Source organism: Hibiscus syriacus, unplaced genomic scaffold, assembly GCF_006381635.1.
Source record: "Hibiscus syriacus cultivar Baekdansim isolate YM2019G1 unplaced genomic scaffold, ASM638163v2 tig00109987_pilon, whole genome shotgun sequence".
Lineage (NCBI taxonomy): Eukaryota > Viridiplantae > Streptophyta > Magnoliopsida > Malvales > Malvaceae > Hibiscus > Hibiscus syriacus.
The window spans coordinates 561,873-589,299 of record NW_024062550.1 but is presented as its reverse complement, the minus strand read 5'-3'; the positions used below and the strand labels follow the sequence as shown (position 1 = coordinate 589,299).

At 31.8% G+C, this 27,427-nt stretch overlaps 3 protein-coding genes across 4 annotated transcripts; all 3 read right to left on the bottom strand.

Moving 5' to 3' along the window:
- Positions 1-269: 269 nt before the first annotated feature.
- On the bottom strand, positions 270-2,950 carry LOC120211849 (translation machinery-associated protein 22-like). Of its 2 annotated transcripts, none has more exons than XM_039210316.1 (7): positions 2,710-2,950; positions 2,539-2,607; positions 2,245-2,309; positions 2,038-2,119; positions 1,884-1,951; positions 1,708-1,791; positions 270-615 (listed from the first exon to the last, which is right to left on the bottom strand). In XM_039210316.1, exons 1-7 carry the CDS (start codon positions 2,855-2,857, stop codon positions 559-561), a joined length of 573 nt encoding a protein of 190 aa, XP_039066247.1. In that variant the 5' UTR covers positions 2,858-2,950; the 3' UTR covers positions 270-558. The 2 variants fall into 2 exon arrangements, with proteins under 2 accessions (XP_039066247.1, XP_039066246.1); XM_039210315.1 differs by having other exon boundaries at positions 2,539-2,610; positions 2,710-2,948.
- An 8,144-nt stretch (positions 2,951-11,094) lies between these two features.
- Positions 11,095-12,203, bottom strand: LOC120211848 (pathogen-associated molecular patterns-induced protein A70-like). Its single transcript, XM_039210314.1, has 2 exons — positions 11,311-12,203; positions 11,095-11,236 (listed from the first exon to the last, which is right to left on the bottom strand). Exon 1 carries the CDS (start codon positions 12,114-12,116, stop codon positions 11,316-11,318), a length of 801 nt encoding a protein of 266 aa, XP_039066245.1. The 5' UTR covers positions 12,117-12,203; the 3' UTR covers positions 11,095-11,236; positions 11,311-11,315.
- Positions 12,204-17,273: 5,070 nt separating this feature from the next.
- On the bottom strand, positions 17,274-18,647 carry LOC120211956 (pathogen-associated molecular patterns-induced protein A70-like). Its single transcript, XM_039210419.1, has 2 exons — positions 18,613-18,647; positions 17,274-18,101 (listed from the first exon to the last, which is right to left on the bottom strand). Exons 1-2 carry the CDS (start codon positions 18,645-18,647, stop codon positions 17,321-17,323), a joined length of 816 nt encoding a protein of 271 aa, XP_039066350.1. The 3' UTR covers positions 17,274-17,320.
- Positions 18,648-27,427: the final 8,780 nt, after the last annotated feature.

The window sequence follows — 27,427 nt, the reverse complement described above, 5'->3', positions numbered from 1 at the left end:
TCCTCTAAAACTCCTAACTACTCACAAGAAGGACATTACACGTTTAAGTCCTACTCAAACCCGCAACCTCCAGGAGTCTACAATATCATCGGTGCCAATTGACTGGTACAGTCGGGAATAATGCCAAAGTTTGATTACATTTAACTTTATAATACACAGAAGATAGTGATACTCCATAAAAGGCACAAACATAGGCAAAAATATAGAAGCCCAATAGCAATAGCTTAATAAACTGTGGAAAAGCAAGCTCATCAGGACAAATTGCAATGGCATCTTGATAAGGGAAGTCTACATTAAATGCAACTAGTGTACACCATTTATAGTTGCCACTATACATGCTGCATCTGTTGATTGAATGCACATATATGTTCATCAACTGCAAAAATTATACTATTTCAGCAAAAGAGTAGAATGCGACTCTTAAAGAAGGAAAAGTTGAATTTTGAAAAGCAGAACTTCTGAATTTGATAGAATTATACATCTTATAGAGTCCCATTAACATTTAACAGTGAAAAGACATACTGCAACCCCTATCATGTCTCATCTTTCCTTTCAAAGTCAAGCAGCTGGAACCTTTTTTCCATCTTCGATAAAGAAAATTGATGTTTCCAGGACCTAAGGAAGAGGGGAAATTGAAAGTTGGTTAATCAATGTAATTTGATTACTGTCCAATAATCTAGTATAAGAAAATTGTATGCATGTAGATAACCCTATTCTGAAAAAAAAAATGAAAAAAATAAATATAAAACAACTCATTTAAAAAATTTAAAAATAAAGAAAAGCTTTCTTCTGTTATTACCAAGCAACCAATGACTCGTGAGCCCATGATTCTCAACAACTCATTTAAAAATTTCAAATAAATGAATTTCTAATTGCTTCTTTATAAATAAAATATTCAGAGAACAACAATTTCTATTAAGCCGTGGCAATCTGAAAAACATTTACAAGAACTATTTTTTAGCTTAGCACAAAATTCCAGACAAGGTATAACCACATGAAAAATTTATGCCTTCAAGCCTCCACTAAACTACACATTATAGGTTCTACCATTACACAACAAGTTATATCAAGGTTTCCGATGACTTCAAAATACTTTTTCCTCTTCCCATGCTTTTAGGTCTTTTGAAAAGAACAAACAAATATAATAACAAAAGAAGCACACTTCATTTTGTTTCTTTCACAAGTCAAAATGACTTTATACAAATAAATTCTAGGAAAAATCAATACTGATACAGGTGTCACCAAGTTTACAAGTAGAAAGACACCCATTAAGAATAGAGATAAGCAATGTGAATAAAAGCATGGCACATAAATTAGTGCAAAGTTTCAGCACCATTTTTCTATAGTTTTCACTGTTGGAGGCATGTTTATTTTGCGAGAACATGGAAAATAAAGGGTCACTCATATAGTTTATATTGACCAATGCAGATGCAATACTAGATAATTTTGGCTCAGAGTCCAGATATAATGAGGGATAGCCTGCATTATAGGATACGGAATTCATTTGGCATAAATCAAGATAAGAGTGTTTTTATTTATTTATCTTGTATAAGGCAGGATGCATGCTTATTCTAGTTTGGCTGAACTTCTTAGTATAAGAGTAGTAGTCTGCCTATAAGAAGTTCACCATTGAACTTAAAAGAAAGAAATGGAGATAGTAACTTAGCATAGCACATTAAAAAGGAAAGAGAAGGTTAGTAGTGTTACATCAGGCCAGGTTTCTGTAATGAATTCCACAATGTCATAAGATATGTCTCCTTGAACATCAATCTGTTCCTTGTCAGTCGGACCCTGAAATCAACCAGTTGGGAAATATGGCATGAAACGATTAGATATTACCGCAAAGAAATAGTTAAATAGCTCTCTTCTGCAAAGTAATGCACCTTTACAACAGAGGCACCAGTAGCAAACTTCTTTCCTAGTTTCTTTGAAGCATCACTTAATTTTACACCTGAACCAAGTTAAGCACGATAATGAGATGGGAACATTGACATCAAATTACACTTTAAGAAAGCAAGAACTAGCAATGTGGCTCACCAAAAAGTTCCAGGCCTTTTACAGTGGTTATACATTTGCGCTTGTTGCGCACAACCTTTTCAATGATAACTTCTTTCTTCTCCTACACAAGGGAAAGAAAACTCAATTTCTCAACTCAATTAAACTAACTCAATATATCCATTAATGTTATAAAATCCATTTCATGCGAGTAAATTTTTTTATGAATGGAAGAGTTGGTGATTGCACCTTCTTTTTAATTTTCCCACCAGGAAGACGCTTAACTTCCTCTTGCTTAGCTTCTGAACTACCACCTGCAACCAAGGAAAAGAGCAGTGAAGAATGGCATCCTGCCGCAATTTGCAAATTCAAGCAAAAAAAAAGTGACGCCATACAGCAAAATTTCAACTATAGTTCCTTTTCTTCTTATATTCAAAATGAGTTTAATCCACAAGAAACTAGAAACAAAATTCAAATCGGATCTGATATTCAAATCCAAAACAAATTTAAATTATGAAAAATAGAGTTGCAAATAAAATTTACCTGAATCAGCTGAAGAAATGCCAGTGGATTGCAATTGATCAGCAACTTTATCAGCTTCATTGGCATTAGCTGCTGCAAATATAAATTGAATGAAAATAATATTAAAAAAATCAAAAGATCGGTTTAACATTTCAGGTTTCAACTCAACGGCGGTGGTGCATGGGCGTTTACCTTTGAGGAGATCCGGGTAAAGATCCGGCGCGTTTTGGATCAACCAGGGCTTGCATTTTTCGAATTCGGGTCCAAATTCGCAGTATTCAGGTGGCAGACCGCAAACTTGACAGTACTGAACGACGACCGGTTGAGGTTTCTCCGCCATTAGACCGCCGCCTCAATGATTCAATTCTCTTTCTCTTGCTTCTTCACTCTGGCTGGCTTGGAACTTGTATGAAGGCGCCAAAACGCAGCGTTCCACCTCCTAAAACGAAATTTCTCATACTATGCGAATTAGGGCGAGCGAAAAAAAAGCAGGCAAACTACAAGTCTGGTCACTTCTGTTTCAGCAGTTTCTAATTTTGATCACTAGTTTTGGAAAACTTACGATTTTGTTACATTATCGATTTATTACATGTTAGTCACCGGACCGTCAAATCCTGTCACTACGATATTACGGTGATTTAAAAAATAATAAATTTTTAAGCTGAATCTTAAACTTTATATAAAATATCAACTTAATATTTTTTTTCATTTATTCTTCCTGAAAAAGACCAAACCCTTCTCTCTTTGTTATTGTCAATGTTTTTCATTGTCGTTGTTAGGGATGGGAACCGACCCAATCTGATTGGGTCAATTTTTTCAAAAAAAAATTAGGTTTGCGTCGGGTCAGGTCGATTTTTAGAGAATATGTTTGGAATGGGTTCAGGTTTAGGGTGAAAAATATTTGATCGGACTAGACCTAAAAAACCTGATCCGACCCGAAAATTTTACATCATCCACCCGACCTGACTTTTTAAGATAAAATATGAACTCGACCCGACCCAACCTGAAATAATATATTTGTTAAAAAATGTTTTTATTCAATAAAAATAAAGATTTTATTGAAAAAATAATATATGCATGGATATCATTGTAATTATCCCTAAATATATAACGTAAAATTATATTTTTTTCCGGATCAGATATTTTTCATCCTAAATCCGAGCCAGACCTGATCAGAACTTAATTTTTTTAATAATACCCAATCCGTTCAGATCGAAACTCGTCGGGTTCGATCCCATACCGATCCCTCTTCGTGAGGGTTTTCATGAAAATAAAAACATACGAGTTGAAAGAAAGGATGATGAATATTCTATGACGAATGACAGTATATAACGAAAGGATTTATTTTGTTTTTCTTTTTGAGTTCGTGTAAAAGTTATATTTTAATTTAATTTATATTTATTTAATTTATACTTATAAATATATTATATGACGTGAATCACCAAATGGTATGTATAGTGGAGAAATTATTACATGAACATTTTTTACCACCTCATCCATGGTTCCTAACCAATTAAATGAGTACACGTCACAATTATTTTCAATATCATATTTCCTTATAAATTAAAATCTCCAAATCATCATCTTAATCTAAATTGAAAATAATCATATTCTTCTTTATCCAATCATTTTCTTTCCCCAATCTTAAGCATAAAATCTCCATGTTTTGTTATGCTCTTTCTTTGGTTCACCATTATAATTTAACACCCTACACTAGTATGACACATAGTCGACCGATGAGAGCGCCACAGGGAATCACTGGACTGGCTAACCGAAAATTTTCTTCAACATACTAAATGGAAAACATTCATTCAAAAATGTTTTTAATAAAATAATCGTTAACATTTATACAAATCAGTTAACTAGTCCAATACCACATTAACAACTAAAACATACTAAAAGGGGCACAATCACATGTTCATACAACTAATAAAATAATATAGTGAGTATATTCGTATATTCACTCTCTATGTTATGGTACACATCATGGTGCGATTGAGGGATTTATGCATCTCGGAGCTAACGTACCCCTCTAGTCTACTGATGATAAGCCCAGAAATCTCTACATCAAACACAACACCCTCGACTAGCCCATCCCTTGCGAGTGTCAGACCTTGCTCCTTAGCTAGTCATTTTAAAGTGTCTTGCGCACTCCCTAAGGATATTTGGACCGCTTCTATACATTCGACACCCTAAACTTTACTAGAGGAACTCGAATGTCCTGATTGTTTCCTGAGCATCAAGCAAGGCTAGTTTTATGTCACCCTAACTTATATTATTTCTATATGTAATTAAGCATTATTATTGTTTCCACTTGTAATCTAATTTGAGAATAATTATAGAGTTCTTGGGAACTTTATTCCAGCTTACAATCCCTTAAAATTTATTACCCAAAATGTATGTTGATACCGATATTAGACCCTTGATATCGGTACTGATCCCTTAGTATCGATACCTCCCCTTTGGTATCGATACTGATTTCAGGTTCGATGTTTTGAAAATATGCATAGTATCGATACTTCTACCATAGGTATTGATACTCCCATGAGTGTCGATACCAAATTTAGCTTTGATGTTTTGAAAAATATTTCAGTATCGATACTTACCTTTGGAGTATTGATACTGGACCATGAGTATTGGTACTTCTTTAATGAGTATCGATATTACCCCTTCAACTTGAACCATTTTAAGTTGATTTAAGAACATTATCGATATTGTTTCATTTAGTATCGATACCCTCGCTCAAAATGCCCCTATTTGGTCACTTATACTTACCCACATTGCTACCTTAAGGTTCCCCATTGTTATTAGTGTCTTATGTGGTCAATAAGGATTACAAACAAGGCTTTAAAACATGATGATAACATAAAACATATAAGTGTGGTTACATTGAATTTCTTAGCTAATAGCAAAACCTCCAACTCACTCAAGAGATGTCTTCTTTTTTCTCTTAGCATTGGAACTCTCTTCTACCTCTTTCACTAAACAAGGTAAAAAACGGATTACTAGCTTAACTAGATGCTCAAAACAATTTTAAATACACTCTTCAAAATCAAATCCACCCAAAAAGATATAAAAAGCCATAGATTCTTATAAATACCACAAAACCCATTTTGGAAGCTACGGTTAAAAACTTGCAATATGGTGCTTGATTTGAAGCTTGAAGGAAGGTGATTCATAAACTTATCTTGACTTAACCAATTAGAATTGAAGTGCTTGAACAACTTGATATTGGAAAGGAGGAGGGAGAGAAAATGATGGAAGGAAGAAGAAGAAAGTTTGGTGGGATATTTGGGGGAGTAGGTTCACGTAAAAACCATAAAATAAAGGAGAAATTTTCAGCTTTCAAATAAAAATGGGAAATTTGCACTTCTAGTCCTTGAATTTTTCAATTCATAAAATTGTCATCACCCTTCATAATTTTTTTGGGCCCAACTCAGGCCCAAATTCCTGAAAACTTTGTCCAAGATATTTTAGTAATTCCTTTGAGCTCTAAAAATGGGTCTCGGGTCAGCTCAAACTACTGACCCGGGTTTCAGGGTGTTACATATAATCAAGATTTAAAATCAATACAAAATTTTAAAGTTATTTCAAATTTATAATCATATTTTTATATTTCTTTTTTTATTCAACAAAATCTTATTAAAAAATATATATGAGATTTTCTAGATTGATGTATGATATATGTGAATTTCCTTCCATATGGTACAATTGAAAATTCTCATGTCAAACAAAGAAGTGATGCTTAAGGAGATTTTCGAGATATAAAACCTTTAAAACCAAAGCACGATACGCAGCTTTTACTCAAACATACCAATGAAGTCTTTTATATATAAACAAGTCTTTGACTAAACCAAGAACTGAAAAATAGGGTTTTGTTCATAAGTAATAAATTTGATTATGAATTCGAAAGAAATTTAAAATTTTGTATTGATTGTAAATCTTGATTATAATGGTGAACCAAAGAAAGAGCATAACAAAACATGAAGATTTTATGATTAAGACTGAGAAAGAAAAGGATTGGATAAAGAAGAAGATAGTTATTTTCAATTTAGATTATAATGATGACACTACAACAAAACAGCTTTTGTAGTAGCGGTTTTAGCGGCGTTTTTTAGGGAAAACATAGTTAATTTTTATATATAGCGGCGATTTTAGACAAACGCATCGATATCCAAATATATAGTGGTATTTTTGTGAAAATGCCGCTAAAAACGCATACTTTAGTGGCGTTTATGCAAAAAAACGCAGCTATAGCCAGATATATAGTGACGTTTTTGTGAAAGCACCGCTAAAAACGCCTACTTTAGTGGCATTTATGTAAGAAAAAAGCAGCCATAGCCATATTTATAGTGTCGTTTTGTGAAATCGCCGCTAAAAATGCATAATTTAGTGGCATTTGTGTTGAAATGCTGCAATTTCCATGAACCTTTAGTGGTGTTTTTAACACAAACTCTGATATATTTAATACATTAGTGGTGATTACGTAAAAAAACACTGCAAAAGGGTAAAGTATAGTAACATTTTTGGAAAACGTCGCAAATAGTGGCACTTGTAGTGGCATTTTTATACAAAACGTCGCAATAGAGTTAAAATATAGTGGCATTTTTGGATAAACGCCGCAAAATATTAGTCTTTAGTAGCGTTTGTATACACAAACGCCGCTATTGTGCATACTTTAGTGGCGTTTATTAATGAAACACTTCAATTTTGCAGACCTTATCACTTCATTCCTCCTCATTCATATATATTTCCTTTTCTCTCATCTTCATCCCTCACTTCATTCCCCATTCATTTTCTGGTTTTGTCTTCAGGCGTAGTATCTCACTAGCGACGTCGTTATCTGTCTCTCTCGGTGACCAGATCAGGTCTCTCACCGACGAGAAATTGTTTCTTTCTTTTTCTCTTCACCGGCTTAGCATCTCTCACTTTGTTTTTCTGGTTTGTTCCCTTCTCTGAATACTGAACATTTTGATTTTTTCGTTCTCTAGTTTTCATGTGTGGATATTTTGTGTTGTTTTAGCTTGTGGGTGGTTTATCTGTAAATTAGAGAAGTAAATTGTCTTCCCCCTCTCTAATTTCAATTTTTCTAGATCTTTTCTGAAAATGGGGAAAACCAAGCCTACAAGGCTATGCAAAAAGCCAGGCTTGGCTCTTCCTCAGCTGGCGTTGAAGAGATCGGGGATGGGTGCTTTGTATATTTGATTTATGTGAAAAAAATTGCATTTGTAATTAAAATCATTCATATATATTTTTTCTCTCATCTTCATCCCTCACTTCATTCCCCATTCATTTTCTGGTTTTGTCTTCAGGCGTAGTATCTCACTAGCGACGTCGTTATCTGTCTCTCTCGGTGACCAGATCAGGTCTCTCACCGACGAGAAATTGTTTCTTTCTTTTTCTCTTCACCGGCTTAGCATCTCTCACTTTGTTTTTCTGGTTTGTTCCCTTCTCTGAATACTGAACATTTTGATTTTTTCGTTCTCTAGTTTTCATGTGTGGATATTTTGTGTTGTTTTAGCTTGTGGGTGGTTTATCTGTAAATTAGAGAAGTAAATTGTCTTCCCCCTCTCTAATTTCAATTTTTCTAGATCTTTTCTGAAAATGGGGAAAACCAAGCCTACAAGGCTATGCAAAAAGCCAGGCTTGGCTCTTCCTCAGCTGGCGTTGAAGAGATCGGGGATGGGTGCTTTGTATATTTGATTTATGTGAAAAAAATTGCATTTGTAATTAAAATCACAATGGAGACACATTTAAATGAGTTTGTTGCAAAGTGGTTCTGGAAGTGACATCAAAGATGGTGCAAATTCCTGCAGGACCAGTACCACGGCAGGTATGAATCACTGTACTGTTTGTTCTGTGAATCTGTTGTGAGTTTGTTGTAGGTTTCTTGCATCTTTTACATGTTAAACTGGAATAGTCTTGGGGAATTTAAAAGTTTTAATAACAAATTTTGTTAGTAAATTTGTTTGCAATGGAGCAACAACTTATTGAGCCTTCAGATTTCAACTATAATTTGGTTAACATTGACTCTCATATTTTTATATACATTGCTACCAGGTTAAACCTGGCAGTCAGACTGAGCAAGCACCTCCATATTTTGTACTTCATTTGGCTCCTGAGGAAATGCATGGCTTCTGATTCCTGACTATCTCATTTGTACCTCGTCCGGTAACCTTCCTTTTACAACATCAACTACATATGGGCTTGGGTTGTTTTTGGGAATTTGCTTCTCTCTATGCTTAGTCATCTTAAGGATTCACCTCTATGAGAATACATTATGAAACTATCAGATACTTTTGATTGGTTAACTGTTGATAGGAGTAGAAAGCTAAATTGTGAAATCCAAAAGGATGGATGTGTGATAACACTTTTTAATCACTAAGCTTCTTTCTATTTTATTTTTTTTTTCTTGTTCCTGGACATTTTAAATGGTTGTGTTGCTCTCTCATTTAACATATAGTTCAAAATAATTTGAGTAATTGTGTGTAGTGACTTTGTGGTTCTCGGACTATTTCAGGCAGGCCTCCACCAGCAACTTCCATGGCAGATAGGCAATTCTTTAATCCAGATGAAGGGAAATTAGAATTCTCTCATGTATCAATGCTTCTATCAATACACTCCCATAAGGTGACTGTCTGATATGCAGCCATCTAGCTTTCTAGGGTTTGAAACTTGTGCAAAAACCTGTTTACTCTAATTTCACCCTCAAAGACAACTGAAATTTGTTGGTGAATGATTTCAATGATGTGCAGGATATCTTCTTGAAGGAGGACCACCCGCTTGCTTTCAATCTACCATTTGCAATTTGTTGGTGAATAATCCAAGTCATATCAGTTGATTATAACTATTTCCGGTAGTTGATGATTTATTGTCATTTGTCTTAGTTTTATCTTCACAGTCAAATACTACATATTATATATGTGTGTATATGTTATGTTGATATTGATTTACTTTGGAAATAGGTGGTAAGGGTTCTAAGAGCCAATCCGTTATTTGTTCCTATATCAGCAGCAATTATTTTGTCAACGTTTGTGCATCCGGCTCTTGGCCTATTCATACTGCTCTTATCACATGCTTTATGTTGTCATAGTTCGTTGTGCAAGTAAGTTCTTGTTAACTCTACCATAGATTTTAATGTCATCGTTCATTACCCCAACCAAATATTTTAGATCCAATTCATCTCAATACATGTCATCATACAATCAGTCTTCCCAAGCAGAAGTTAGTCGTTTAAAACAACAGTTTGCTCAAATAGATGAAAAATTTGCTCAAATGAAAGCCGAAACTGAAGCGAAGAAAGCAACATATCATAAAAAATATGAAGACTTTCAAAATTAACTCTAAGTTATGATGCAGATGATACGACAAAATCAACCCAAAGTCTACCATCTTAGGTGTTATTTTAGATATATGCTCTGTTTATTCTAGTGAACAATGTTGAACTACATTATATTTCACTTTAATGTAAACTTTGAGTTATTATTATGGATTTCAAGTTTATTGGATAATGCTATAGGTTAAAATTTTAAATTTGGGTAATAAAAGAGCAGAAAATAGTATTTGAAAAATTAGTTTTAACTAACAGCGTTTGTAAACCCAAAATGCCACTAAATGCATAGTCAAACCAGCGTTTGTAAAACAAAACACCACTAAAGTTAAAGATTTTTTTGCGGTGTTTAAACCGAAAACGCCACTATATACATAGACAATAGCGGCATTTTGCATACATAGACGTCACTATATGTCAGAACAATTAGCGACGTTTCTGAGAACAAACGCTACTAAATTAAAAATAAACGCTAAAAACATAACCTTTAACGACACTTTTTACGTCTTTTTTTTTGCGTTAGAATGTTTTTAGTGACACTTAAAAACACTGTTAAAAACATGTTCTGCAGTAGTATGTATTAAAGAAAGAGTGGAGCAAAACATGGAGAATTTATGCTTCAAGATTGGGGAATGAGAATATGGGATAAAAGAAGAAAAATTGGAAATTTTAATTTATAAGGAAATATGATATGAAAAATAAATGTGACGTGTACTCAATTAATTGGTTAGAGACCATAGATGAGGTGATGAAAAGGGTTTATGTAATAGTCTTTCGTATAATAGAGATTAAATGCTTAAAATTTGCATAGATAATAGGACATAAATGACTTTATATTTTTAACTCGTGGATTAGAAATAGTTTTTGATTTTGTATCAATATCGAATATTTGATTTGAATTTAAAGTAACACAATTAAATTAAATTAATTAAAAAAATAAGAATTATAATTTAATTAGAAGTAGAAATTGTATTTTTATATTTTATAGATAAATAAATTATGGTTAGAGATCAGGCTCTCTATTAGGACTTGTATTATTATCGGTCGTGAAATTAGTAATTTTTTTTCTCTCTTACCTTTTTTTGAGAAAAATTTTCACATCTTAGCGTCTATTTTATTGGTCGTAACTATACATGTCGTTATTTTCTAATGATAACAATATTTAATAATTTAATATTAGAATAAAGTAGACAATTAAGTCTCGAATTTTAACATAAGGAAATTAAAATACTACTCCGTACTTACACATTTAGTTTCATTCAGGCTCTAGTCTTCTTAATTGTAAGAACGAAAAAAAAAGTTCTAACCTTCTTCTTCTTCTTCCCCATTCGCTGGCCGGAGTAGAAGTACATCGGAACAAAAGCCGGCCGAACGACGAAAAGCACCCACCTGAACTAAAAAAAAAGACAACATGAGATGTTGTGTTTTTAATATCGAAACCTTAATAACAACAAAAATCTTACATTAGTTACTTTGCTCTCGATCTGAGCATATCCCTATAACGCAACAGAGAATCCAACCTCTGCAACTTAAGCTGCTGCTTGAACTTGTTGATGAAATCATCAGCTTTCACATCGACACCTTGATCGTCACCGTCTCCGAACGACGTCGTCTTCTCGATCTTCGTCGTCGCCGGCCGCCTCCTCTCCACTTCTTCCTCCTCCTCCTTGGCCTTAGCCCTCGATTTATCACTCGCTGATTTCTTCATTTTATCGGAAACTTTCCTTTGTTTCACATGATTGTGCTCCGATTCGCTTCTCTTTACTACATGATCGTAAACTGGAGTACTGTTCTTATCGATTTCCGAACCGGGTTCTTCTTGAACTGCTTCTGGGTTTAGTTTACCCGAGTCGGATCTGTAAAAGGATTTGAAATCGATGGACTTAACACGCTCTAAGAACGACGGCGGCCGGCTGAGGGGTGGTTGTTCGACGTAGACCGGGTCTGGGTTTTCAGGAAGATATTTGTAGAGGTTCAAGTCGATGGACTTGACTCGCTCAAGAATCGACGGGGCTCGCTCTATGTTATTATCCACATGTTGTTGATGGACGTCGTCGAATTTGAAGGCTGAGAGGTTGATAGATTTAACGCGGTCGAGTAGCGACGGAGCTCGCTGGAGAGTCGGAGGAGCTGAGTCGTAACCGCCGCCGTAGTGAGGCGGCGTTTTGGGAGGAGAAAGGAGTGAGAGAAGGAAGATGGTGCCGATGACGAAGTTGAGGAGGAGGAAAAGAGACGTCGGCGTTAACCAGCTCGCTATAAAACCCGACATATTGAAAGAAGAAAACCAGAAATCAAGTTCGAAGGTAGTGTTGTCGCAGAAGAATAATTTTAAGGTAGCTGTTGCCTGTTGCCGGAGCTGAGATTTTGGTGTTTTATTTATTAATTAGGATTTAAATAGCGATTCATGACCACAAAAACATAGATAATAAAGTGGTAATGTACCCTACCATTATTATATAACTACGATACATGTAATCATCATAATAGTATTCATTGTATACGTAATTACGAAAAATATGATGACTAATAATGCGATTATAACCATAATTTAAATAGGGTAAATTATAAATTTAGTAATTAAATTTTACTCACTATATTTTAAAAAATAATAATTTAATCACTGAACTTTATATATTAATTTTTTTATCACTCCGCCGTTAAATTTGTAACAACATTTTGATCTGGCATTATTAAATATTTTTTTAATCAATAAAATACTAATCAGACAAAAAACCATTTTCCCTTATTTTCTCATTTTTTTTGTTCTTTCCTCTCATTTTCTCTTTATTTCTCTACTCAACCGGAATCAATCCTAATTGGGTTTTTTTTACTTTTCAGTAGGAAAGTTCAACTTATCATCAAGAGATTTAAATATCGGTCCGCGATAACGTGCATATTATAATAATAATTGTGCCATCTAAAACAGATATTATATAATCGTGATATCTATAACCATTATAATAATACTCGTTATATTTATAATCACAAAAAATTAATACTAATACGACCGAAATTACTATCGCAACCACAATTGAAATAGATGATATCAACGTAGTACATGTACGTTCATGTTTAGATTTCATGTCAACGTAGGAAAGTCAAGTTTACGGCTCCACACGTTGGAAAAAGATAACAGCAATGATTTATGGTTAGATTAGTAATAGTGAGATACTATTTTAAAAGAAAAAAACATGTATAGGATTTGGAGAATTTATTTGGCACGAAAACTAGTTATTTAAATCACACAATAAAAAAAATATAAAATTTAATCAATACTCGAACAAAATAATGATATAAATAAGTCTGATTGTACTGACAAACGAATCATAAAAGGGGATAAAGCTACTAAAGGCCACCAACAAATCGTAAATCAGAGTCAAACGACGTGAGAAAACTATTCACGAACGCAAAGTGCTTATCCAAATCAATATGAGGGTCCAAAGCATGGAAGATCATCATGATAATAAATAAGCGTCATCTTGATCAGTCGTGGCGATATCAAATCCAACATTGAGAAAAAAGATAAACAAAAACAAAGACAGAAAATCGAAGCTACCAAAAGGTAGAGAAAAACGTGAAATAAAAACAAAGAACATATCATAAAAATATAATTATTCTTATTAAAAAACTAAAAAGGAAAAAAAGATAACTGGCGGGCAACAATCAGCATCAAAATTGATGCCGCTGTCGGTTAAACAAAATTAAAGAAGAAAAAAATTTGATTGATCAATAAAATTGACACAAGTTGTAAAGAATAAAAAAAGAAAGAGAGGTGAGGAGGAAGAAAATGGCTAGGTTTTTTTTAAAAATTAATTAATTTATAGTATTTTATGTTTTTATAATATTTTTAGAAAAACCAATAATTTATTCATACCATAAGTAGTGTCTGGTAATAAATAATTTTTAAAAATTAAATAATTATAAAATAATATATATTTAAAATTTTAATCAAACTCAACTCTACATATTATTAATAACTTCTAAACTCTATAAATAGTTTAAGTTTCGAGTAAATGATATATGATATATATTTTTAGGTCAGATCAAATTGATCGAAATTCGACCCCAACCCGACCCATACCTGTCCCTTTAGAGTTATCGCAATAAATGTTCAAATTTGAATTACCTTCTTAAGAGTATAGTTGCACTCAGCCACCCAACACTTATTAGTTGTATTTTACAATATTTTGTGCTACTTCAAATTCTTAAAATCTTTATGTTTATTTATTTTTATATTATACATATTTAGGACACGTGTCTTTAAAATTTTAAATTATAAAAAATGTTTATTTAAATATATTAAAACCAATGTTTTTTAAATGTTACAATAACGACTACGTTAATCAGTAGTTCAAACCCTACAATCTAAAAGTACACCAAAAGGAGATTCTTGCATGTCATGGAATCGCATCTTGTGTTTGCTTTAGAAAGTGGCAATCCAATGGCTTTTTCTTGTTGCCTCCGAGGCTTCACCTTGGTTAATATAGATAGACCCGAGTCATACATCTGAATTTAGTGAGTGAATCTCCCAATAAAGATTTTTTGCATACACAAGAAATCGAACTTGAGACCTTACTTAAGTGATATTAAACTATTTATCACTTGAACCATCCCTATTGATTAATCGAATGGCTTTTAAATACAGTAATTTACTATAAAAAGTAGGCTTTCGGCCTCAGTTTTCGCCTTTAAAGCATATGATATGGCACTCTTTGCCGATCAAAAAACGAATATTTCCAAAATACCTTTCTCATTTAACTATACAAATGATTTATATTATGTTGTCTACTTTTAGCCATTCGCTTAAAAAACATAAGATATTGTCACTTTTATTTTTATTTAATTAAGATATGGTTATCAGGGATTAACTGTTGTTAACAATTAACAAAATATGTGACATGATAGATGGTATAATCACACATATGGTTCCTATTATTTACATATTCTCTCAATTTAGTCATACTTTTAAATAAATTTTAACATAATATATATATATAATGAAAATAAAATTAAAATATTTTTAAATTAAGTTAATAATAAAATATATTTAATAAGTTAATATAAAAATATTTTTAAGTTAATATATATAAAATTTTATGAATTTAAGTATTTATATACTAAAATACAAAATATATACAATATGTTGTCTACTTTAGACCAAGCAGTGGTCTTGGCTTAATGGTTGCACTACAACATAAATATTCAATAGCGGCATTTTTAGTGTTTTTAAGCGCCGTAAAAAAGTTTTATGGAACAAAAAACACCGTTATTACGGGAGCCACAAACGTTAGTTGCGTTTGTAAATAAAAAATGCCGCAACAGAGGACATTTAGCGGCGTTTTATACAAACGTCGCAATAGGTTAGGACATGTAGTGGTGTTTCTTTTACAAACGCCGCAATATGTTAAGCCATTTAGTGGCATTTTTTGTACAAATGACGCAAAAGGTTAGGACATATAACGGCGTTTTAGAGTAAAAAACGCCGTGGTTGTCCAAATTTTAACACTACTAATTGTTACTGATTTACAAATGTTAATTTGTACTCATTATTGTCCAAATTTTAACATATCCTGTAATAACATTGAATAACAACCTTGATACGACTCGAATTAAATAAAAATACTTAACAACAAAAACAAATCGAATTTCTCAAATATTCAAGTAATGTAGCTCAACATTTAAAAGAGATTTAATGTAGTTCAACATTAAAGTGAAATGTAATATAGTTTAACAACTAGAATAAACATTGAATGAACCTAAGAAATCACCTAGGGTGGTGAATTTCGCGGCCGATATTGTTGCATCATCTGCTTCATAGTTTCAAGTTGTTTTTGAAGTTCATCATATTTTGTCTGATAATGTTGCTTCTCTCTCTGTTTCTCTTACTTCTCTCTCAGCTTCTCTCGCTTCTCGTTCTGCTTCTCTCTCTTCTCGTTCTGCTTCTCTCTCTTCTCGTTCTGCTTCTCTCTCTTCTCGTTCCACTTCTCTCACTTCGACTTGTGCTTTCATTTGAGCAATTTTTTCATCCACTTCAGTCAACTGCTTTTTTAATCGAATATCTTCTAATTGAGAAGATTGGCTTTGTGATGGCACGTATTGAGAAGAATTGTATCCAAAATATTTGGATGGTGTAACAAATAATCCCTGACAGCAAACTCGACCATATCTTTCAGGATCAAAAACTTCAGCAATAACTTGATTTTCAATCTCGTCCACGTTAATGGAACCATGAGATTAAGCCATAGCTCTATACTTCATCCTTTTATCACTCAATTTTTCCTAAGACGTTGTGAATTAAGAATTTAGAACAAATTGAGTAAATTACAAAATTCATCACGAACTTTACTCTTTCATATTTTGCTCACTAAACTTTAAAAGTTTTCAATTTATTCACTGAACTTAATCCAATGAGTTTTTTTATCACTGAATTGTACTCTCTTCTATTTTGGTTACTCCACTATTAAATAATTAATGATGTAAAAAAGACGTAGTTTGGTATTGAGTTTTTTATCACTGAACTTTACTTTCTCTCCTATTTTGGTTATTCCATTGTTAATAGTAAAACGACGTCAAAAACGACGTCATTTAAAAAAAATCACCAAACAACGTTGTTTTGCATTTATATAACTGCTCATTTTAATGTTGATAACTATTTAACGGCCGAGTGACCTAAAAAAACTCAATGTATTAAGTTCAATGAGAAAATTGAACATATTTACAGTACAATGAGTGAAATAGGAGAGAATAAAGTTCAATTACCAAATTTGTAATTTACCCTTATAAATTTTGCTTAATATGTGGTGTCCATCTCGAACTTTAGAGGGTGATGAGAAATCAAACAAAATAAAAGAGATGAAATATAAATATTAAATTCATATAAAATCTGATCTTTATTAATTGTTCGAATAATCGATTTTAACATCGAAGGTGATTTATCTACTTCACCGCACAACTGACCAGTTTGGCTCATATATATAAATTCGAAAATAACTCTTAACTATTTGACATTGAACACTCATACCCTTAACATCATTTGTGCTCAAAACCGAAACATTAAAGAATAATAACAATTTCTTTACTACCGAAGCTACTTGATTGATGCATTTGGCCCATGGATATGCTTAAGGGGAAATGGGAAGGGAGGCATGGTCATGCCCTTGGACGGGGAGAGATTCATTTATGTTATGGTAACAATACTTAATAATATAATATTAGAATAAGGAAATTAAAATACTACTACGTACTTGAACATTTAGTTTCATTCAGGCTCTAGTCTTCTTCTTAATTATAAGAAAGAAAAAAAAAGCTCTGACCTTCTTATTCTTCCCCATTCGCTGGCCGGAGCAGAAGTACATCGGAATAAAAGCCGGCCGAACTGCGAAAAGAACCCATCTGAACTAAAAAAAGGACAACATGAGATGTTATGTTTTTAATATCGAAACCTTAATAACAACAACAAAAATCTTACATTAGTTACTTTGCTCTCGATCTGAGCATATCCCAATAACGCAACAGAGAATCCAACCTCTGCAACTTAAGCTGCTGCTTGAACTTGTTGATGAAATCATCAGCTTTCGCATCGACACCTTGATCGTCACCGTCTCCGAACGACGTCGTCTTCTCGATCTTCGTCGTCGCCGGCCGCCTCCTCTCCACTTCTTCCTCCTCCTCCTTGGCCTTAGCCCTCGATTTATCACTCGCTGATTTCTTCATTTTATCGGAAACTTTCCTTTGTTTCACATGATTGTGCTCCGATTCGCTTCTCTTTACTACATGATCGTAAACTGGAGTACTGTTCTTATCGATTTCCGAACCGGGTTCTTCTTGAACTGCTTCTGGGTTTAGTTTACCCGAGTCGGATCTGTAAAAGGATTTGAAATCGATGGACTTAACACGCTCTAAGAACGACGGCGGCCGGCTGAGGGATGGTTGTTCGACGTAGACCGGGTCTGGGTTTTCAGGAAGATATTTGTAGAGGTTCAAGTCGATGGACTTGACTCGCTCGAGAATCGAGGGGGCTCTCTCTAAGTTATTATCCACATATTGTTGATGGACGTCGTCGAATTTGAAGGCTGAGAGGTTGATAGATTTAATGCGGTCGAGTAGCGAGGGAGCTCGCTGGAGAGTCGGAGGAGCTAAGTCGTATCCGCCGCCGTGATGAGGCGGCGTTTTGGAAGGAGAAAGGAGGGAGAGAAGGAATATGGAGCCGATGATGAAGTTGAGGAGGAGGAAAAGAGACGTCGGCGTTAACCAGCTCGCATAAAATCCGACTTATTTTTATACTTTTAAAATTAGGGTAAATTACACCATTCCTTGCTAAATTTTATTATTTTTTATTTTGTTTGTTGTACTTTTAATTTCTATATTTTGGTCACTAAATTTTATAGATTGAATCATTTTGTTTACTCTGTCGTTAACTCTCTAACGGTGTGATGATGTGACTTTTTTATTATTTAATCATCAATTACATCGTTCATCATTGAACTTTACTCTTTTTTCTATTTTACTCACCCAACTATAAAATGAAAATAGAAGGTAGTTGGATGCCACTGTCGGTCATTGTCGACCGTCGTTGATTGTAGTCGTTTGGTTGTTTCCCTGAAAAATGTGCTAAAGTACGTGATTCTCTACAGAAACGTTTCGGCTTCCTCACTTTCAATCTCGGATTCGTGAACTTCGAAGCAAGTTTTGAGAAAATGAAGGTCAGATTCATACTCAAGGCGTTGAGGCAAAGCGACTAATAAAATTTTGGACCAAACGGTCACCGTATGCGACGGTCGACGGTGGCATCCAACCACATTCTGTTTTTATTTTATAGTTGGGTGAGCAAAATAGGAGAGGGTAAAATTCAGTGAGAAACGATGTAATTTACTTCAATTATTTTATATTAAATAATAATTATAAATGACACATCATCACGTCGTTAGAGAGTTAACGCCAGAGTGAGTAAAATGATTCAATATGTAAAGTTCAATGAGCAAAATAGAAAAAATAAAAGTACAATAAACAAAATAAGAGAATAAAATTCAATGAAGAACGATGTAAATTACCTTTAAAATTAATAATTCTTATATATAAAGATTAAAATTAAAAAAATAAATTAAATGATTGAGAAATTTTATAATTTATAATTCTATTATATTTTAACTTAATATAAAATAAAATAAAATCAATATAACTAAAAGTTTAGCTCAAATAGTTAAGGATAAACTACATAGTTGGTCACTAATGTTTGAGGTAATTTTCGTTTTTCCAGCGATATTTCAAAAGTTACAAATCGGTCAATAACATTATCGATTGTTTATAAACTATCACTCAGGTGGTGTTTGTTTTTGCAGAGGTAAAATGTCTGCAATCTGCGGACCACGTCTGTAGGCATCTGCAGCAGAAGAGGTGGACCAAAAGTCTGCAGTTTGCAAGAAGAAGATTGTTTGTTTTTTAACGTCTGCAGACTGTTAAAATAAACTGAAATATAAATAAACTGATTTTTTAAACTTAAAAGAGTTTTGCAATACTGAGATTTAAATAATTTTAGTTTTACAATACTGAAATTTAAATAATTCATACAACTACAATAATAATTTTTTTAGAAAAAACAAACACTACCTTATTAATTCTATTGTAAGTCTCACATAATCACATGTATTATTAGTTTTATAAGTTTTATAGAATAAAATTTATAAATGATCATTAAATTATATGATTTTTTTAAATATGCAATTATGTAATACTTTTAATTTTTTAAAATATATATTCATAATTTATTTTTATAATTATATGATATTTTTAGAAAATATTTTTTAATTTATCAAATTATTTTATGATTATTTTTTATTTAATTGTGATTATATTTTAAAATTTAAAAACATAATTTATAATTTTTTATATTTTAAAATCTTAATTATCAAACAATGAAATCATTTTTTATTAAGCAATGTGGTTTAAATACATACATTTTGTATAAAAAGTTTAAATATAACTTAAAAATAACAAATCCAAAAAAATATTATATTTAAACTTAAATCAAAATAATTAAAATAAATATAAAATTTTAATAATATATAAAATAATTTATATGATATAAAATTAAATATATATATATATATAATATAATATTAAAAAACTTAATATTTAATTTATTTAAAAAATTAATATTTAATTTATTTAAAAAAATTAATATTAAAATTAATATCTATAATATAATATTAAAAAATTAATATTTAATTTATTTAAAAAATTAATATTAAAATTAAAATCAAATATAATATAAAATTAAATATAAAACCTCTTTGAAGAGGTTAGAAGACGTCTGCAGACATAAAATCACGTCTGCGCCGCGCAGACCACTCGCGGACGACAGAAGCTCACGTTAGAAGAGCTTCTGTCTTCTAAAAAACAAACGGTCTGCGAAGCTCAATGTCTGCGCGTGGTCTGCGCGACGCAGACATAAGAGCTTTACAGACCATACACAGTAAAAACAAACACCACCTCAGCATTAACCGTCGTTAAAAGTTGTAACGAAAATCATAGTTGGTACATTAACTGCTTACGTGGATTGTTGAAACCTTATTTGAACCGTTGACCGGTCCCCCACTACCATCACCTTTTCATTATTCTCCTCTACAGCTGCTCACTTTCTTTTCTCTCCTCGTTTCTCAAAATTTAACAGTAAAAACAAACAAAAAAACGCACACTGATCATTTCCTGCATGAAATTAACAAATCCCAGTTTCCATGAAGAAAAAAAAACACCATGATTGATGATTCAGTAATGTCTATAATGATTTGACAGGGAATTCTAAATTAACAACGACTCACTTCATCATCATCGTCTGTAATTAGAACCAACACCGCAGTATCATATATCTTTCTCTTTCCTTTATCAGGCAAAACTGAGTATGCCTATTGAATACGCTGGAATCGTTGTTTAGCTTCTCCAGATACTTTGGGGTTCTTCATCCATCTGTCGGGATGCCATTTCTTTCAAAAGCCATGAACAAATTACAAACGAAAGAGAACCCATTAGCTTACATTAAGAATAAAGGAAAGTTTGAACAAGGGATTAAGAAAATTATAGTACAAAAGCCTGCCTGCGATAAACGTCACGAATTTCAGAATCAGAAGCTTGTTTACCAATTTAATGCACTAAATAATAGCAAGTTCCAGCTTTCGACATCTTCACCACCACCGATGAAACAGGGGAATGCAATTACAAGACACATGCAGGTGGTTTGGTTTTAGGCTTGGTAAAAGAGGAGGGTTCGGCATTTGAAAGTTATGGGAACAGCAGTACATGTAAACTGAGACTGAAGAAGAAGAACTCTTTTTTAAGCATCTGGGTTCCCTTATCCCTCAGATCCAACGAGCAATACAACGAGTTTTTTTTAAGCATTTTTCGTTTCGATACACATTTTCCTTTCAGTTTCAAACACAAGAGAGAAATAAAGTCGGAGGCTCGTTTTTTGCTTACCCTTAAGTGTGTGAAGCCTCCTTGTCGGGGTTTCTCCGGTCTCTTCCAATGGCCGTCAGAGGAGGCTCGTCGTGGAGGGGGAAAAGGGGTCGTTGATAGGGTTTTTTGGGGTTTGATTTTAACCTTCCTTAGAGTCTTTCTTTGGGATCTAGAGAAGAAGGGTAGAGTTAGGGTGGTTCTGGTCAAAGGTGGCGGTCGTACGGTGAACTAAGGCTGATGAACGACCGTTGAAGGGGATGTTCTAGCTTTGGGTGAGGGGCGCCGCTCGTTGGAGAAGAATTTGATCCAACGAGCATTTTCCAAGATTTTGAAGAGGAGAATAATTATGGTTTGAACCTATTCAATTCAAGCCCAAACTTCTATAATTATGGTTTTTTTTGGTACACTATTGATTTTGGGTTTTTTTTATTTAGCCCATTAAGCGTCCGAATTTTCATTTTAGAGAATACGGTAAATGTTACGGTGAAATAATTTTTATTTAAACTCGTTATCTCGATGTAACAAGTTTCAATAAAATATAATTTTTTATTAAAATTTATCATATCAAACTTAAAAAATTGAATAAAAATATTTTTTATTCGAACTCGTCACCTCAATATGACGAATTTCATTTACTGCAAAAAAATATCGTAGATCACAAAATAAAAGTGTATGGGATCTATTTTGCAAAATTTTTTCTGGGCTGCCCTATGGGCCAAAAAAACCCTATAAGTACATGTGTTTGGGTTTTGAATTTGGACGAACCATTATTCCAAGAAAGCTACTTAAAGGCATTTTTTAGTAAGGAACTAGTTTGGAAGGATACTAAACCTAGGGATGGCAACGGTAGGGTTAGTTAGGGTTTTTGGTCAACTCGATCCGATCCGAAAAATATATATCCTTCACTCAAATCTGATTCGATCCAAAAATTATATATCCTCCACTCGACTCGACTTAATTGGCTAACCCTGAAAATATATATCATCTACCCAACTCTGACTAGACCCAAAATTTTAAAGTATAAATATAACCCGACCTGATTCGACTTGATATAAAATAAAGCATTCATTAAAAATAATAAATTTTAAGGAAATTATATTATTATCCCAGGGTTGGGTTGGAGTTTTTCACCCTCTACTTAAACTCGATCCTACCAGACCTCACTTCCTTAAAAAATTTGATTGGACTCGACCCGAACTCCATTTTTTTTTTAAAAATGTACCTTATCAGATTGAGTCGGGTCAGAACCCATCGGTTTTGGGTTAAATTGTCTTCCCTAACTAAACCTTATGAACATTTGGTCTAGGTAAGGATAGGATGATCATGTATTGGGTCGGGTTTTTATCTACCCGAATTTAATTCAGAAAATAAATCTCTTCATTCGTATCTGATCCGACATGAAACTCGATTCCAATTTTTAAATAATAATTTGTATCTAGTCTAATTCTATATGACACACGTATATACTCATTTTATTAGGAAAATAAGAACCTGATTTCTGATTTTAAAAATAATATAGAGAAGGGTGTTGTAAGTATTGTAATTATCTTTTAACATATAAGAGACAATTATATTATTATATCGGATCGAATTGAATTTTTTCACCTTAAAAACCCGAATCTAACCTAAATTGATTCGGACCAAACGCTAACTCTAAGGGTGCGTTTGGTTCACGGAATGTAAGATTACTAGTGGGAATAAAAGATTATCAGGGGATAGGATTACTGTGAATGTTGTATTTTGTGTTTGGTTGGTTTAGCAGGAATGTAAGATTACCGTGTTTGGTTAAAGGAATAAAAGATTATTAGAATGTATATTTTACCAAATTGTCCTTATTATATATTTGTTTTTTAACAAGTTGAATTCTACTATAATATTACTATAATTAATTTATATATTTTCTTTAAAAAAATTTAAATTCATAAAATTTATATAATTTTATTTACAAAATTGAAAAGATAAATAGGTTTAATGAAAGGGTAAAATTTTATTTTAACCACTTAACTTTATATAAAATTATAATTATGGACTTTTTTTTGTAAATCTAAAATAGTTTAAGGATAAATTTGTAATTTATCCTTCGTATATTTTTTATTGTTCAACGACAGAAGAATGGTAATTTTGAAGTTTTTTAAGGGCATTTTAGTTCAAAAAGTCGGTAATCCAACAATACTTAAGGGAAGTGAAGTAATCACATTCCCGATAATATACCCAAAAAAATTATTGTTGGTAATAAAAAATTACCGGTAATCCAAATGGGGAATGATGATTCTATTCCCCGGTAATAGGATATTACGTGAAACGGGGCCTAAAGAAATAAAAAACCGACTCTAACTTACCTTGTCCAAAATATTGCCTACTTTTTTTCCCTATGGCTATTATGCTAATTTGCCTTATGCTTCAAGTATAGTGCACTTTGACTTTATTTTACTTGTACACCAACTTTTGGCAAATTGACATTAGTGGCTAATGGGGTCTCAACTATATATATATATATATATATATATATATATATATATATATATATATATAATTTGGTCATGAAAGGTTGCTTGTTGGTTATATTAGGTAAAAGGGGTTCCAATTCCAAAACATATTTGGTGGAATATCATTCAAAAGGCTGCTCTTCTTCAGCCTTACAGGTAAAGTAAAACAATAGAATATATGCAAAAATAAACAAATCACATTGCCAAAAAGAATTTATATATTCGGTATCGGTTGGTCTAATAAAATAAGACGTTAATTTTTTGAGTAAATTCATAGTTTGAATTCTGACATTATGAATGAAAAAAAAAATTATGTTGCGAGAGTTACTCTTGTAATGGATCTATGTAATACTTGAGTTGAATATTGAATGATTATGTATAAAAAAAATGTGTATGTCAGATTTCTGTTTATCTATAGGGACGTGTATTTGACCCGAATCTGATTCGATCTTATTTGGTCAAGTTTTTTTTTTTAAATGATTCTAGGTTGAATTTTTTAGGGATGTGATCGGGTAAGGTTAGGTTTGATTTTAAGGTGAAAAATACTCAATTCAAGAATAATAATATAACTAAATTTTATATAATTATAGATAATTGTTATATTATCCATCTTTCTATATATTTTTTAGTTATATCCTTTTTTACCTAATAAAAAAATAAGAATGTATATATGTCAAGTCAGATCGAATATAAATTTTTACCCTAAAAGTCAATTAAAATTTTATGTTGGAAGAGCTTCTACAAACCCGAATCAAATCGAGTGACAAATAAAAAATTATTATACTCGAATCAAATTTAGGTGAGTCAAAAACTTAATCTAGTCCCACCCATGACCATTATACTTTTCTGCACAAGGTTTTTTTTTCCTAAAAAAAAGTTGAAAAACCTTTATGTAATGGTCCCTGCCTCCAAACCCTATGGTTATCGGAATTGGTAAATGTGGTAGAAATTTCGATAGAAAAAAATAATATTTTAAGTAGCAGATATATTACAAAAATCGATAAAACGTCCAATAATAATAAAACCGATAGAAATAATAATGTTTCCGGTAATTTTTTACTAATTTTATTAAAAAATAATAACAAAATCAGTAACACATTTTTTAACCGTATATTAAATTTACCGCACGTGATCATTTCTTCATGCACAAAAATGAAAAAGATGCATCTTTGGACAAAAGCAGAGATGTTAGGGACAAAGAAATTTTTACTTTTTTTAAAAAAAGGCGAAATATCAGCTTAATTTTAGTCTTTTTATCATATTGATATTTATATTTAGTTTCTTTGATTTAACATAAATTCTAAAAATTTAATAACAAAAATGATAATTTAATAACTTTTAATATATATTTTAGGGTAAACTATGTATTTAGTACCTAAATTATCAGTATTGATCCATTTTAGTATCTAAACTTTCAATTTTTTTCAAAATCATACCTAAAGTTTAATTTTTGTTTCATTTTAGTAGCCGCTGTTAAAAATTTAAAGCATTTAGTACCTAAAATATCAGTTTTGGCCCGTTTTAGTACACAAACTTTCATTTTTTTCCCTCAAAATGTTAAATTTTGAACGGGGTACTAAAATAAAACAAAAATTAAAGTTTTTAACTGATGGTACTAAAATGAAACAAAGACTACACTTAGGTATGGTTTTGAAAAAAAGTAAAAGGTCAGTGATTAAAACGAATTGAAACTGATAGTTTATATACTAAACACGTAATTTACCCTATATTTTTATCATATTATTCAACTTTTAAATGATTTCTTATAGAAATTACGTATTTAGTACCTAAACTACCAGTTTTGATCCGTTTTAGTACCTAAACTTTCAATGTTTTCAAAATCATACCTAATGTTTAGTTTTTGTTTTATTTTAGTACCCCTATTAAAAATTTAACATTAAGTTTTTGGAACAAATTAAAAGTTTAGGTACTAAAACATACCAAAATTGATAGTTTATGTACTAAACGTGTTAAAGTTTTAATGGCGGTGTACTAAAATGAAACAAAAATTAAATATTAGGCATAGTTTTCTTTTAAAAAAAAAGTTTAAGTACTAAAATGAATCAAAACTAATAATTTATGTACTAAATGTATAATTTACCCAAATTTAAAAGCTTTTTTAAGTGCTCATTAAAAATGAAATTTTATTACCAGCAACAAACGATTTAATGAGATGAGACATTAAATAATTTATATAAGATTAATAGTTCAAATGAGCAAGTGTATTTGGTCGGTTTGTTAAGTTGTTCATCTTTTTTTCTCTCATATTTCCTTAAGTCATAAGTTTTAAACCCACCGAGAGTACTCTCATTCGTTCTCCTAAAGTGACATTCCCCTCTCCTCTAGGTTGGTTTATGATTAGATTTAAAATTTGTCAAAAAAATTAAAGACTCGAATCGTTATATTTGAATAAAATGAATTGGATTGAAATGATCATCCTCAAAATGAACCTCTATTCGGATATAATTCGAATCAATCGACTAATAATTCAGGCTAAATAAATTATTAATCTAAAATTGAACGAAGAATCAAGCACGTTGGGTCCACTATGCAGTCACATGCACGTAGCTTCTTTGCTTTTTCTTTTTATCAAACTACCCGGCGATGGTCATTATTGCTTTTGCTATGAAAAGTGCGAGTCCATAGCTATATTCCAAGCAAAACCCTCCACCCCATCGCCATGGCTATGGTAGCTTGGTGGGTGGACAAGAGACCCCCATTAACCTCTTCTAGTTTCTCCACTAACAAGCTTGGTGGGCCCCTCCTTGTCAATCACATTCTCTTGGGTAAATTACAACATAGGTCACTAAGCTATTTTCAAATGATCATTATGATCACTAAATTTAAAAAAATTACAAAATAATCATCTATTTTTATCGATTTAGATATCATTAAATTTGTGGGTAAATTACGCGTTTAGTACATAAACTATCAGTTTTGGTCCATTTTAGTACCTAAGCTTTTAAAATTTTCAAAACCTACCTAAAATTTAGTTTTTATTTCAAATTTAGTTTTTATTTCATTTTAGTACTCGTACCGTTAAAAACTTTAGTTTTTTTGTTTCATTTTAGTACACCCGTTCAAAATTTAACGGTTTTGAAAAAATTGAAAGTTTACGTACTAAAACGGGCCAAAACAGATAATTTAGGTAATAAACGCATTAAGTTTTTAACTGTGGGTATTCAAATAAAATGAAAATTTAACGTTATGCATGATTTTGAAAGTTTAGGTATTAAAATAGCCAAAAATGATAGTTTACCCTAAATTTAATACATTACAATGACTATTTTATAATAATTTAATAATTTTAATGATTTTTTTTTTGAAAATTTAGTGATCAAAATGATCATTAAATCATAGTTTAGTGACATGTGTTTTATAATTTTTTATGAAAAAATATTTAAATTTGTTAATTCTTTATAGAAATTATGGATTCAAGTGTAATTAAATTTATTTGTCTTTTATTTAAGAGTTTAGAAAGATTATGAGTAGTCTATGTATTAATTTTTTAAAATATATATTTAATTTTCTAATTACAAGTAGTTTTCTATTGGATTCATCTCAGAATTTGGTCAAATTATACTCTTTGTGCTCATACTATACTCAACTTGAGTAGTAAATTTTTATATTTTAATTTGACGTAATT

What these genes read in the sequence shown, in the direction of transcription:
- LOC120211849 (XM_039210315.1), bottom strand. Translation starts at nt 2,857, where the DNA reads ATGGCGGAGAAACCTCAACCGGTCGTCGTTCAGTACTGTCAAGTTTGC. An exon ending in TTACCCGGATCTCCTCAAAG is followed by an intron (nt 2,611 to 2,709) that starts GTAAACGCCCAT and finishes TTATATTTGCAG; the next exon opens with CAGCTAATGCCAATGAAGCT. An exon ending in TTACAGAAACCTGGCCTGAT is followed by an intron (nt 616 to 1,707) that starts GTAACACTACTA and finishes CCTCTTCCTTAG; the next exon opens with GTCCTGGAAACATCAATTTT.
- LOC120211848 (XM_039210314.1), bottom strand. Translation starts at nt 12,116, where the DNA reads ATGTCGGGTTTTATAGCGAGCTGGTTAACGCCGACGTCTCTTTTCCTC.
- LOC120211956 (XM_039210419.1), bottom strand. Translation starts at nt 18,647, where the DNA reads ATGTGGTTGGATGCCACCGTCGACCGTCGCATACG. An exon ending in ACCGTCGACCGTCGCATACG is followed by an intron (nt 18,102 to 18,612) that starts GTGACCGTTTGG and finishes ATTTTATGCGAG; the next exon opens with CTGGTTAACGCCGACGTCTC.